The sequence below is a fragment of the Diadema antillarum genome, unplaced genomic scaffold (assembly GCF_040938485.1).
Source record: "Diadema antillarum isolate AM-2024a unplaced genomic scaffold, OU_Dant_1.0 scf00000071, whole genome shotgun sequence".
Lineage (NCBI taxonomy): Eukaryota > Metazoa > Echinodermata > Echinoidea > Diadematoida > Diadematidae > Diadema > Diadema antillarum.
In genome coordinates, this window is record NW_027270960.1 from 8,030,269 (window position 1) to 8,042,628 (window position 12,360).

At 37.5% G+C, this 12,360-nt stretch overlaps 1 protein-coding gene across 1 annotated transcript in view; it reads left to right on the forward strand.

Moving 5' to 3' along the window:
• The first annotated feature begins 1,059 nt into the window (after nt 1-1,059).
• Nucleotides 1,060-12,360, forward strand: part of LOC139717031 (DNA topoisomerase 2-alpha-like) — a 41,385-nt gene continuing 30,084 nt past the window's right edge. The window contains 5 exon segments of the mRNA XM_071628547.1: nt 1,060-1,112; nt 7,773-8,003; nt 9,036-9,123; nt 9,899-9,962; nt 11,737-11,882. Of these exon segments, the coding sequence (XP_071484648.1) occupies nt 1,074-1,112; nt 7,773-8,003; nt 9,036-9,123; nt 9,899-9,962; nt 11,737-11,882 (568 nt within the window). The 5' untranslated portion in view covers nt 1,060-1,073.

The following is a 12,360-nucleotide window of genomic DNA, read 5'->3' on the forward strand; positions in this document are numbered from 1 at the left end:
AGATCACGGTGATTGTATTAACGTATATTAATTTACTTTGTAAGAGAGAGGGAGGGGGGGGGGAGGGGGAGGAGAGAGAAAAAGAAATTCCGGTTGTGTTGTTTTTTATATTGTGAAACCACCATACATTAGAAAGACAAAGCTTCCTATTCCGTGTAGGTTTAGGCTTATATGGTCGTTTTTATAAAAATTAGACAGTTTTAAAGCTTTAAAAAATCATAATTTACATAAAGGAAGAACGAAAAGTTAATTCAACAAAATTTTTATTAAAAAATTGAATTTTCAATGAAGTATCGTTTTTTTTAATACTTTTACAGTAGGGTAAATAAGTAAAGAAATGTCTGAATTACGACTAAAATTGAGCTAAGCGACTTGTGTTGTTCAGTTTTGTCATAGCACGTTGTGCCCAACAGAACTCTATGAGTTCTGTGTTGTGTCCCCGTACTGTCCCCGTCTCGCAGTCGGGCATTTCGTATGTGCGCGGGTCGTAAGTACGCTAATGTATGCAGGCGGCATGAAAAGCGCCCACACGCTGAAGGTGCTGAAGGATTCTACTGATCCTCGAGCTTGCTCTGCGCCTATGCGCCAGCGGTGTGCGACTTTAGTGTGTATCCCATCTGCGTGTAGCGTGTGTGTGTGTACCGTGCGTGTGTGTTACGTGTGCGCAAACCATCGCCGGAACAGTCATGTCTGCGAAATGACATCCTAGTCAGTGACTGACCACTTTCAAACCCAAAATCAATAACTTTTAAGTCATTTCGCGACTAGTTGTCTCAGGCATTTGGGATTACATGATGTCAAGCTTCACATGAAGCCTGAATCGTCACTGTATTAGATAGAAAAAGAGATTGCTGCCGCCCTTATCGAGGCGGCAACTTCTACAATTTCGGGTCCTGCTTCTGGCGAACAAAGCGCAGCGGCTTTGCGACTGTACTACTACTAGAGGGCCGCTTGGTGTCGAGTTAAACCTGACTTCGCTTCGGATAGAAGAGGAAGGATAAGGAGAGGGCTTGAGTCGCATCATCACACAGAACTGAGACTGAGAGCATAAAGCTACTCAACAGGAGACTAAAATGGCGAGCGACGGACCCGGCGGAGATCTGAAATGGGTGGTAAGCATACCATCGTGTAGGCTAGTAAAGTAGTAGTAGAATCTAGACATTATCCATTCTTTATTTCTGATGCTACATTTAATGCGAGGTACTGATTTGAGTGATGAGACGAGTGAGCAAGGCATGGAAAAATGTGTTACCAGTAACCTGCGAAACTGCAAGCAGTTTGCAAGCGAGTGTGTGTGTGTGTGTGTGTGCGCGCGCGCGCTTGGACCTCGACTCCCACCCAGGCTTGTTTTCAAATGTCATGTTCATGTTGTATGGTTGAGTGTTATGGAAGCAGGAGCCCGTCAAAAACATGGATATACGTCACGTAGCAATTCGAATTACTACGCGACGTAAATAATTACGTCGAGTCGTAATTCGAATTACTACGCGACATAATTATTTGCGTCGTGTAACAATTCAAATTACTACACGACTTAATTCCGAATTACTGCTCAACGACTTCATGTCACGACATTAAATGAATTAGTGTCGTGTTGCAATTCCCAATGCTACACAACGTAGTACAATGCGTAGTAATTCCAATTACAACGCGACGCAAATAGTTACGTTGTGTTGTAAATAAATACAACACAACGTAGATGTCTAGTTCCGAATTACTGCTCAACGACTAACGCAGCGAATTAGCGTAGCGACGTTAATTCAACCAATGGGATCGTTCGTAATAGTGTGTGAAAACCAAGGAGGAGTGAATCTTGTGCATGCAATCCGCTCACTGCGTGCTGGTGAAAACCGAAGCTGGCTATACAGCTGGGAGGTGGAAGTTCCTTTCCACCTCCCTGCTATACTGTACAGCGAGCCACATGCATTTCGTTGACAGTACAATCCTATGAAATGTTTATAACCTAAATTATAGGGCCTACATTGTATCAGAAAATATGTATTTAAGGTATACCCGCTAACCAAATACTGACAAACATGATGTAGGAAATGAGTGTCTAGCCCTTTGGCACGTGCACCATGATGCATCACTGAGGAAATAACGAACGATTTCATTGGTTGATTTAATGTCGCTACGCTAATTCGCTGCGTTAGTCGTTGAGCAGTAATTCGGAATTACGTCGTGTTGTAATTATCTACAACACAACGTAGTTATTTGTGTTGTGTCGTAATTGGAATTACCACACGACGTAATTATTTATGTTGTGTAGCATTATGAATTTCAACAGGACACTAATTCATTTTATGTCGTGACATGAAGTCGTTGAGCAGTAATTCGGAATTACGTCGTGTAGTAATTCAAATTGTTACGCAACGCAAATAATTACGTCGCGTAGTAATTCGAATTACGACTCGTAGTAATTCGAATAACGACACGACGTAATTATTTACGTCGCGTAGCAATTAGAATTACTACGCGACGTATATCCCTGTTTTTGACGGGCTCCTGCTTCCATAGTGTCCAACAGTAAACACATCGACACCCTACTGTTTTTCTGTGAATAGATATTTAAAATATCTCACAATTTGCCTGAAATTTTACTCTCAGATCACATGTATAGAAAATACTCTGAATTCACAGGCACACACTGAAAATGCGATTTGCGGTACACTCTTTCAAGATACGTGTAATGGCTTCGAATGCGTGGGTTGTTATTTTGACGCACTCAGTTTCACGTAGTAGTTTTGAAACCAACACCTGTGCACCCCTACCCTCCATTTACATGTAACAATACACAATGTGAAATGAATGCAATGCTTTTCCTATGTGCCATTTTGATAATGCACGGTATCATTGTTTTGCTGTTGATCTCGTTTATTATCAGGTTTTACAGTAATATTTTGACATCTTCTAATCCCCAGTAAAGAATCCCCAGTAGTCTCATGCGTGAAAGTTTGTTCTTTACCCGCAATGCTATAAAGAAGTGGTCGGTTTCAATGTACAGTGTCGATGTGTTGGACACCTACAATGTACTACTGTATACTGTGGTATGTCTTAAGTCAGTGTTGTGAAGAAGAAGCACTCGTGTAAGTAGAATCTAGACAGTTCATGGTCTAAATTCTACTCTACACCCCTATACATGTAGACATCTATGTATTATCAACCTGTCCATCAACATGCAAGGCCAAGGGTTGTATGTGAACATGTCAATTTAGTTACCCACGAGTTGTGTTGTGGCAGATGTCTTTTTGACTGGTCACTGTATTTCTACCCCAGCAGAGTACACCTGTAGGTAACCTCAGCAAATCTTCGAGCCGAGGGGTAGACCCTCTAGAAGGCATGCATTGCCAAAAATAAATAAGAAATAGATAAAAAATAATAAATCAATTAAGTGAAGCCACGAAGCTTAATGCAATTTTTATCTGTACAGTCTGCTTTAAGACTTCCAGATGACTTGTAGACCTTATGCTTGGCATTTGAACATCTATTCTTGATTGGTGATACCTACTAGACCTAGAGGTCTAGTTCTACAAAGTTTCAAAATTAATAGTGATTGCGATGAGTAATAAAGTTTTTCACAATTCATCAAAAAAAAAATCTCAATGCATGAGGATGATGACATAGCTTCATATACAGTAGACCTAAGAATGATTGATTGGATGCTCCAGTAAACAAAACAAAAGAAGAAAGCATGCATAAATTCTAAGCAGGTGAAAAATGTTGCTAACTCACCAGATTATGTGAGCCTCCTATGTCATCATCCTTGTTCAGTATAATTTGTTTTGGGTTTTTCAGAGTATTGGTCTATTTACTCAAAGACCACAATGAATTCCACGAATCTGGGTCATTCCATGGGGTTGGGTCTTCTCTAGATTTTCATGTTGTGTAGGGAATAAAAGTCATATTCTGAAAAATTTATCAAATAATTGTCTGTGGTTTGCAGTTATTCTGGGAGAGAAATGTGTGAAGAATTATTTGATGAAAAAAAAACAAGCCTGTGTACAAATGTATTTTGTCTATGACTGTTTCACTAATGATGTCCCATGGTTTTTTGTGGTTTATGTTGTGACATAAATATATGCCATTTTCATGGCAATGTAAAACAGGAATATACAACCTTTCAGCATTATGCCTATCATAATTAAGAGAGGCAAGGTGACTTCTACAAAGACTATAAGGCACATAAACATTTATAACAAAATAAGAACACCAGAGCATCTTCAAGCAACCTCATACCTATGTTACAAACGATGTCCATGGCAATTTTTGTTGTAACATAGGTATAGCATGGTTTTACATACACTTCCAATCATAATATGATTAGAAACTTTATTTCTATAATGAGATTTATATTTCAGGAGTATTCTTATCCAAAAATTAGCATCAAAATCCTCCAAATAAACGAGAAAATACGGAACATATCACTGTACTTCAGTGCGATGTCCGGCCTCTTCGTGTAACGTAGGTAAGGAAAGACGCGTCTCGCGATAAAAAGAAGAGCTACTAACTTCAGCAATCATATTCATGTCACTGGCAGTCCTCCCCCAATGGCAGAAAAACTACTCACAGCCAACATACACCTACCTGGACAGCGCAAGATCTGTTTTTCTGCCGTTGTCCATGTAACGTAGGTACAGGAGTTTTAATGTTTCTGATGTCAATTGGTAAGCTTTTACACTATTTTACAAAAATAATAACATTTGTCATATTCTGTAACTCTATTAGAGGAAAAAAAACGACATCTAAACCTCTGAACTGGCCAAAAATACTGTGGACGATGATACTGTAGTCCCACATACTGAGATATTTGTTACAGGTTCATGTTCATAATTTTGATTGCCAAATTTTCCGTCCATGCCGATCTCTGCAAAAGGAGCATATATTCCTCTCTTAGAAAACCATACAAAAGTATATCAGTGTATCTTCACTGCAAAATAAAATTGTTTTACCTCCCGATTATTGTGAATTTTTGGACCCTTTTGTCATTATATATCTACCAAGGTAAACGTGCTAGAGTTAGTATTAATCACTATCTACTAGTTGGAAAACGTAGATGTCCAGACTGCATCTGAACTAGAGAAATAGAGTTTGCCTTATTTTGCTGGTGATATTGAGGGAACTAGGAGCTGTGAAATTCTTTCTCTTTAACAGATTTACTTCGAAAATGTCAATGTTTTCCTTCCAAGATTTCACTGACCTGTTAGATGCTCTGATGAAGTTGTCAACATTTCACAAGGATTCACCATTTCCATTCCATGTTCACCCACTGTGAAGTCTCAAAGCTAAAATGCCAGTGTCCTATTCAGTTTGGGTGGGTAGTGGGTAGGAAAGGCTTCAATAAAATTATGAACCCCAATCAAAATTGGACTATTATTGCTCTACACTATTATTCAAAAAGAGGGCAACAATTTCGATGGGGGATGAATATAAAATAGGGCCTAGTATTATTTTGGGAGTCTATTAAGGTCCATAACCGTAAACGTAACCCTGACCCTAGCCCTAACTTTAGCTAGGACACTGGGGACAGCGACCTGCCCTTCCTACAGTGTAGCTTGCATCTGAAAACAAGTTTTTAGCATAGAGTATGACAATGATATTTTCCTATGTTTTACATGCCATATTATTGTTATTAATATTTACATCATTTTAAGCATAACCCATTTTTTTTTTCAATTTTGGTGGGAGGTACACATGGAACTCTAGCTAATGGGTATGCCAAGAGGTAGAAATGTAAGCAAAATTGTTAAAATTATTTAATTCCATTCATAAACACACAGATACATCAACAGGAATATATAGTCAACCCCGACAAAAATTTTCTTTTAATTTTTTTATTCTATTTCTCTTTACACCTTTTGTTCAGTTTTTTGATGAATCTGCCATGGCTCCTCCTCTACCACCGCTACATGTTAAACTACATGAAAGAGTAAAAAGGACACATCCACAGCACTCCACAAACAGAGAGGAAGCCGACAAAGCAACACCCAAGAAGAGCGAATGTAACAAACTAGACAAGAAGAAAACTGCACAGAGGGAAAATGGACAGAAGAAAAACAAAAATCGAGGGCTAAATGGACATTGGACAAAAGAGCAGAAATTAATTTCAAACAAAGAACATGGAGAAGACAAGAAGACTTGTCTGATTTCTCTTTATTACATGTAGTTTTCTTAGTTAGTTGACAACTAGTTGATGATGTTGTTAGTGTATATTAGGTCAAATTGTGTAAAGCTTCACTTTCTTCTTCTTCTTCTGATTAAGTCTGCCTTCTTTCATATCAGAGTTACAAAGAATTGAAGTCTGTGTAACATAGGTATTGTTCCACAGGTGTGCAGTAGATATAATTCCAAAGAACTGTTACAATAGTGTTATTTGTGGGAACATACATAAAGTCTATATGTGTAGGTTTTAACATCTCACACCACAATAAAGGAAATCGGTTGATATGTCGTAGTGTACCTATGTTACAAAGACATACTGTCCGTGTAACATAGGTAGTACACCGTGGGCGAGGTTGTTGTCTGAAAACCCCTGATTATAACAATAAAATCATGTTTTCACTTGAATACCCATACAAATCACTTGCTTCAATTGTGGTGCTTTTAAGGATATTGTCATTGTATCACTCTTGATGAAAAAGTGAAACCTTTGATTGAAATTGTTAATGGTTTGTAGAAAAAAACATGTTAATAAAAGTGGCTTGCAGTTGACATCAGAACATACAATCTTACTAATAATGATCTCATGCGCCTGTTAAATAACATGTTGATGTGCTATGGACGAAAAAAACGTGGATGTGTTCATTGTTATCATTTCAGAACACAAAATGATGAAGGATGTCAACAAATGAAGTCCGTGTAACATAGGTATTTTGCCATACCTGTTTACCCATGCTGACTGAAAGTGTGTGAAGTAATAAACAGATTTCTAGTGGAATATGTTGAAGAATGGGAGTAACAAATCAGGGGGAAAAAGGAAATTTCAATTTACCCAACTTGAATTTTCAACTTGTATGTCACAATTTCAGTCCCAACCCCATGGAATTACCCATCTATTTCACATATCAATTTATATACTACTGTACATGATGTAAAATTAAAAGAATTGTCTGGAATTCTCCTTTAAAACTGGGAGCAGATGATGAAGGACCAATACAGTAGTTGTAGTTCTAACCATCATGCACTATGAAACATGTACATTCAGCAGGGCTGCACACTACACTGTAACCCATTTTTTCTACTGATTCAACCTGTCTGTTGGACCAGTTTGTAGGTACCCAGTTTTCCATTTTTCACTGGTCCACTCCTGAAAACGTTACTGGTCCGACAGTGATTTTGACTGGTCAGGGACCATAGGACCAGTGCCAGTGAGCAGTGTTGCATTCAGTGTACAGTATACATACTTGTTACTCTGTGTGATAGGATTAAGAGCCAGAACTTATCAGTCCATTTAATGGTATGCTGTCATTTGGCTCATAATACCTGTCAGTGTATACAGCCACACTATATCTTTGCCATCCATCCACAGGCATTTCTTTGGTCATAGCCATGGCCTTAATGGAAGGATGACATTAGGCCATTAGCATTACGGTATATCACATCAATCCCTCAGGCCTGACCCCGATACTGTGGTGGAGTCTGTAGCAAAACTTTGCCTGGTGGAAAAAAAAAAAGAGAAACAGAAAGGATACATTTTATTCATTAATGCAGTTGAAAATTCTACATCTAAGTTGGTGACTTACAATGGCTGCCCATGTCTTTCATCCTGTGCCCAGACTCTATTTGATAAGGAGCGAGAGAAGGAAAAGGCAGCAGCAAAGAAGGCAGAAGTCAAGACTGAGGTGAAGGAGGAGATCCCCGACCTTCCGCCATTCGGTTCCGGCGATGGCAAACCAGGTGGGAAAAAGAAGCTCTCTGTGGAGAGGATCTACCAGAAGAAGACCCAACTGGAACACATCCTCCTGCGTCCCGATACCTACATTGGTTCAGTTGAACCAGTCACAGAGGTATACAGGTCCTGCCACTTCTGGACCCTGTTTTATCAAAAGATAAAATCGATTTTAAATTTCCTTACCACACAGGCTGCCATGGACTTACAGTTGAAATCAACTATATGATCAATTTTAACTCTTCATAAAACAGGGCCCAGGAGTAACTTTAATTGCTTTTTTTCTGTCATAGTTGTGTTCCTAATGAGGTTCTTGCACTTACAGTCACAATATATTTGATTAATTCAAATCTTTGTTTTATTCATGCTCCAGTACTTCTTTTTAAAGGAAACCAAAGCTTAAATATAAATGTGGATTAAGTGAAAGTGGCATTAGTGGAACACATCAGTGAAAGTTGGAGGAAAATCCAAATGACGTCATGAAGTGTACATGTAGTAGTCTTCTTATCCAACGATGATGGCACAGACATTTTTAGACTTCATAACTTTTGAATAGATTGTCATATTTTCCTCAAACTTGTACTGATGTGTTCTACTGATATTACTGCTTTCACTCAAATTCATGCTAATATTTGGGGTTTGGTTTCCGTTAAGCGAAAGGTTTCCAAATAGAAAAGTGAGGATCTAGCTGGTGGAAGAAAATTTCAACTTTACACCATTGTACATGAGTGTTAGCTGCTTTCAAGGATGTGTCATTATTAAGTTTGGTGTCTGGACCATAAACTCAGTGCTGTGTGAAAACCTGTGTTCTGTCTTTGCAAATGAGGATCACAAATTTAGATTTCTTGTCAGACATGATTTTATGTTATTCTTCACCAAGAGATATGTTTACTCTCTGACTCTGACTGTACTAGATGCTGATTTGCAGAAAATGAATGACTATTTCATGGAGTTTATGTATGAATTGTATAATTTAAAAGGTCCTATTGTTATATCAGAAGAAGTGGAAGTCACAGCAAGAAGTCATTACCTGTTCCTCGTGTACTGATCTCATGCTTCTGCAAAAATACCCTTTCAGGATCGTTCTTTCCACAAGATGTGTATCATAGAGAATACTCTTAACCAAGAAATCATTGACCTTTTCTTGCAGACAATGTGGGTAGTCGATGACGGGGTGATGGTCAACCGACCGGTCACTTTTGTGCCTGGCCTTTACAAGATCTTTGATGAAATCTTAGGTGAGACAGAGTTCTACTTTCTATTCATATTTTCTATCTCCGTCAACTGGGTCACAGTGTCTGTATTGATCTACTTGTGAAAGCCGAGGACATGTTGCCAATACAGTGGGTGTACCTCCAAACTTCAGTTGTGGTTTAGTTGGTAGATTTTTAATGCTTTTTGGAGGTTAACATATGTTAAATATGCTGAAAATTCTTCTATAGATCCAGAACTGATTGTGCCATGAATGTGTGGTACAGATTGTATACATATACATGCAATTTCCAGTATAGATGAAGACCAGCTGATGATAGCAGTGTGGCCCACATGGATCCTTTGAGGGCTCAAAGTTTGCCGTAAAGCAGATCACCTGATTCTTGACAGGAAGTTAAAGGTGTGCTTGTGTACAAATGAGAAAAGTGATGTTTGGTTCATGGAGAAAATGCATACATACAGTATGTGTGTACATGTTTACCAAACCTGTGTACATGTAGCGCTCTTAATGGGTTTGATGCTAGGATCTCATGATGTTCATAAGAGCACTATGGTCAGATTCCAAGAAGCAGGGTGTGTTAAAATGTAATTGTGCTCAATGTTATTATTTATTGTTGATTAATTGAGACAGATTTATCAGGTTTGCAACATGTAGATATGCCATTGAAGGTGAAAATCCAAAGTTGTACAAGTACAACTTGTAGATGATGCTGACCCTGTACCAATTTCCATTTCAATGTCCAAGTTTTTTAAATAGTTAATCTTACATTGTACATTCTTCAATGCATCTTCTCCCCACAGTGAATGCTGCTGACAACAAGCAAAGAGACCCAAATATGAATTGCATCAAGATCACCATTGACAAGTAAGACCCTGTTTGATTAAAAAGTCTTTCAGCTTTTGATTGTGTAGCTTACAGTTTGCCACCTCCTTGTATCATCATATCAAACACGCTTTGCTGGACTCGTTTGCTTTTTGTTGTTTTCAAGAGTCAGGTAGAGGAGATACAGCTAAATTCTCACAATTCTTTCAGTTATAACAGTTTTGTACAGTTTTTAGCATGTCCATTCATCCTTTTATTGTCATGAAATTTATCTGTCAGCATGGATTTTACCATTAATGTACTGAAAAGAATGGATCCATTTCTTTCAAATTAAGAGGCTTCATCATTGCATCTCTACATACAGGGTGTATCAAAAAAAAGTTACACTTAAAAAAAAAATTGTCTAAATTCCATTTCAAAATATTGGGAAGATTTTTTCATATTAGTGGATGCCCAATAGTCTAATCTATCAAGTGCAATCAACAAAACAAATTTTTGTTCACGCTTGACTGAACACTGATGCTCTTTGTCCAGAGTGTGAAAAATGACTCGCGCCAAATTGAAAGAAGATGGGAAATTCAGTCAGAAGCCCAAATAGGTGTTCTCATTCAAACGAATTGCTCTTTTGCTCACCGTTTTGATTATGTTATGATAGTTTAGGAATATCTGACAATTTTCTGTCACATTTTAAATGATTCCATTGTGTTACGGAAGGTTGATTAACAACATCAAGATCTTTTAAGCACGGTTATCACAAATCATGCACAGACATATCGAACCCACATGCCAGTCACTCATTCAAGAAGAAAAGTACAAAATTAATGCATCCTCAGATCATTCAATCAATACAATCAGTCAAATCAATCCAATCAATCAAGCATTCAATCAATCAATCAATCAATCAATCCATCAATCAATCATTCATTTAATCAATCAATCAATCAATCAGTCAGTCACAATTGTATGTATGTTTTATAAAAAGTAGCAGATTGACATAGGGAATATCACCTCCCCCCCCCCCCCCCCGTGGCTTAAAGGCTAATTAATGTTTGAAAAACTGATTTATTTGTTGATTTATTCGTTCAATCAGCCAATTAATTATTTCTATGATTGAAAAGTGATTAATTGATTATTGAGTTGATTCACTAATTGAACGACTCAATGACTAACTAGCAATTATTTTGGTTGGTGTATTTATGGGTTGATTGATTAATTGAGTGATTGATTGATTGGTTGATTGGTTGGTCAATCAGTTGATTGATTAATGGGATGAATGATTTGAATGTTGATGAATTTAGTACCATTACCACATTAATAGATAACTGGCATATGGTATTGACATGTCCGTTTATTGTGAAAACTGTGCTTTAAAGATCTTAAAGTAATTACACATTCTAATTTTCATCAATTGATTTAGAAATGAAATCATTAAAATTACGATAAAACTGACAAAAAAAATCTCAGACTGTCATAACATAATCAAAGCTTTAAGCAAAAAAGCAATTTGTTTGAATAGGAGCACTTATTTGGACCGCTGACTGAATTTTCCATCTTCTTTCAATTTGCCACAAGTCATTTTTCACACTCTGGACAAAGAATGTCAGTGTTCAGCCAAGCGTGAATAAAAGTTCATTTTGTTGATTGCACTTGATAGATGAGACTATCGGGCATCCATAAATGTGAAAATATCTTCAAAATATTTTGAAGTGTAATTTAGACAATTTTTTCAAAAGTGTAACTTTTTTTTGATACACCCTGTATATGCTGAAATTTTTGTACACGATGCAGTAATGTGTTTTCTGTGTGTCTTGTGTAGGGAACAGAATCTGATCAGTATCTGGAACAATGGCAAAGGCATCCCAGTGGTCGAGCACAAAGGGGAGAAGATGTTTGTGCCAGAGATGATCTTTGGACACCTCCTCACATCCAGTAACTATGACGACACAGAAAAAAAAGTAACAGGTATGTGCCATGATGCATTCAATATGTCATACAGTAGTGTTTTTGCAGGATTTGTTGCAAGATTCCTTGAGAAAATATGATGAATGCCACCATCTACGCGAATGTTTATTTTAAAGATGTGATAGTTCTTCTGAAAATTGGAGGTCAAACTGTATAATGAGTCCTTGCACCCTATTAGTACATAGATCATAAGATTCAAGAATTGTTTGCCAGCCAAAGAAACACTGATTTGCTCTAATCATACTTTGCAAACAGTGTGTGATTGTCTTTTATAAATCTTATAGGCATTTTGTACAGTGTTTGAAATATCTGAGCAGCAATGTTCCACATGCTTACATAGTGAAGTGAAATTGTACAAATTTAGAATTAGGGTTGAAAATAAATGCTGAATGCTTCAAAAAGCAACAATCTATGAGTGGCCAGATGTATAAGTCTCTAAACTCTTGTCTGCTGGAAGTGTTTCAGTTTTTTCATGCAT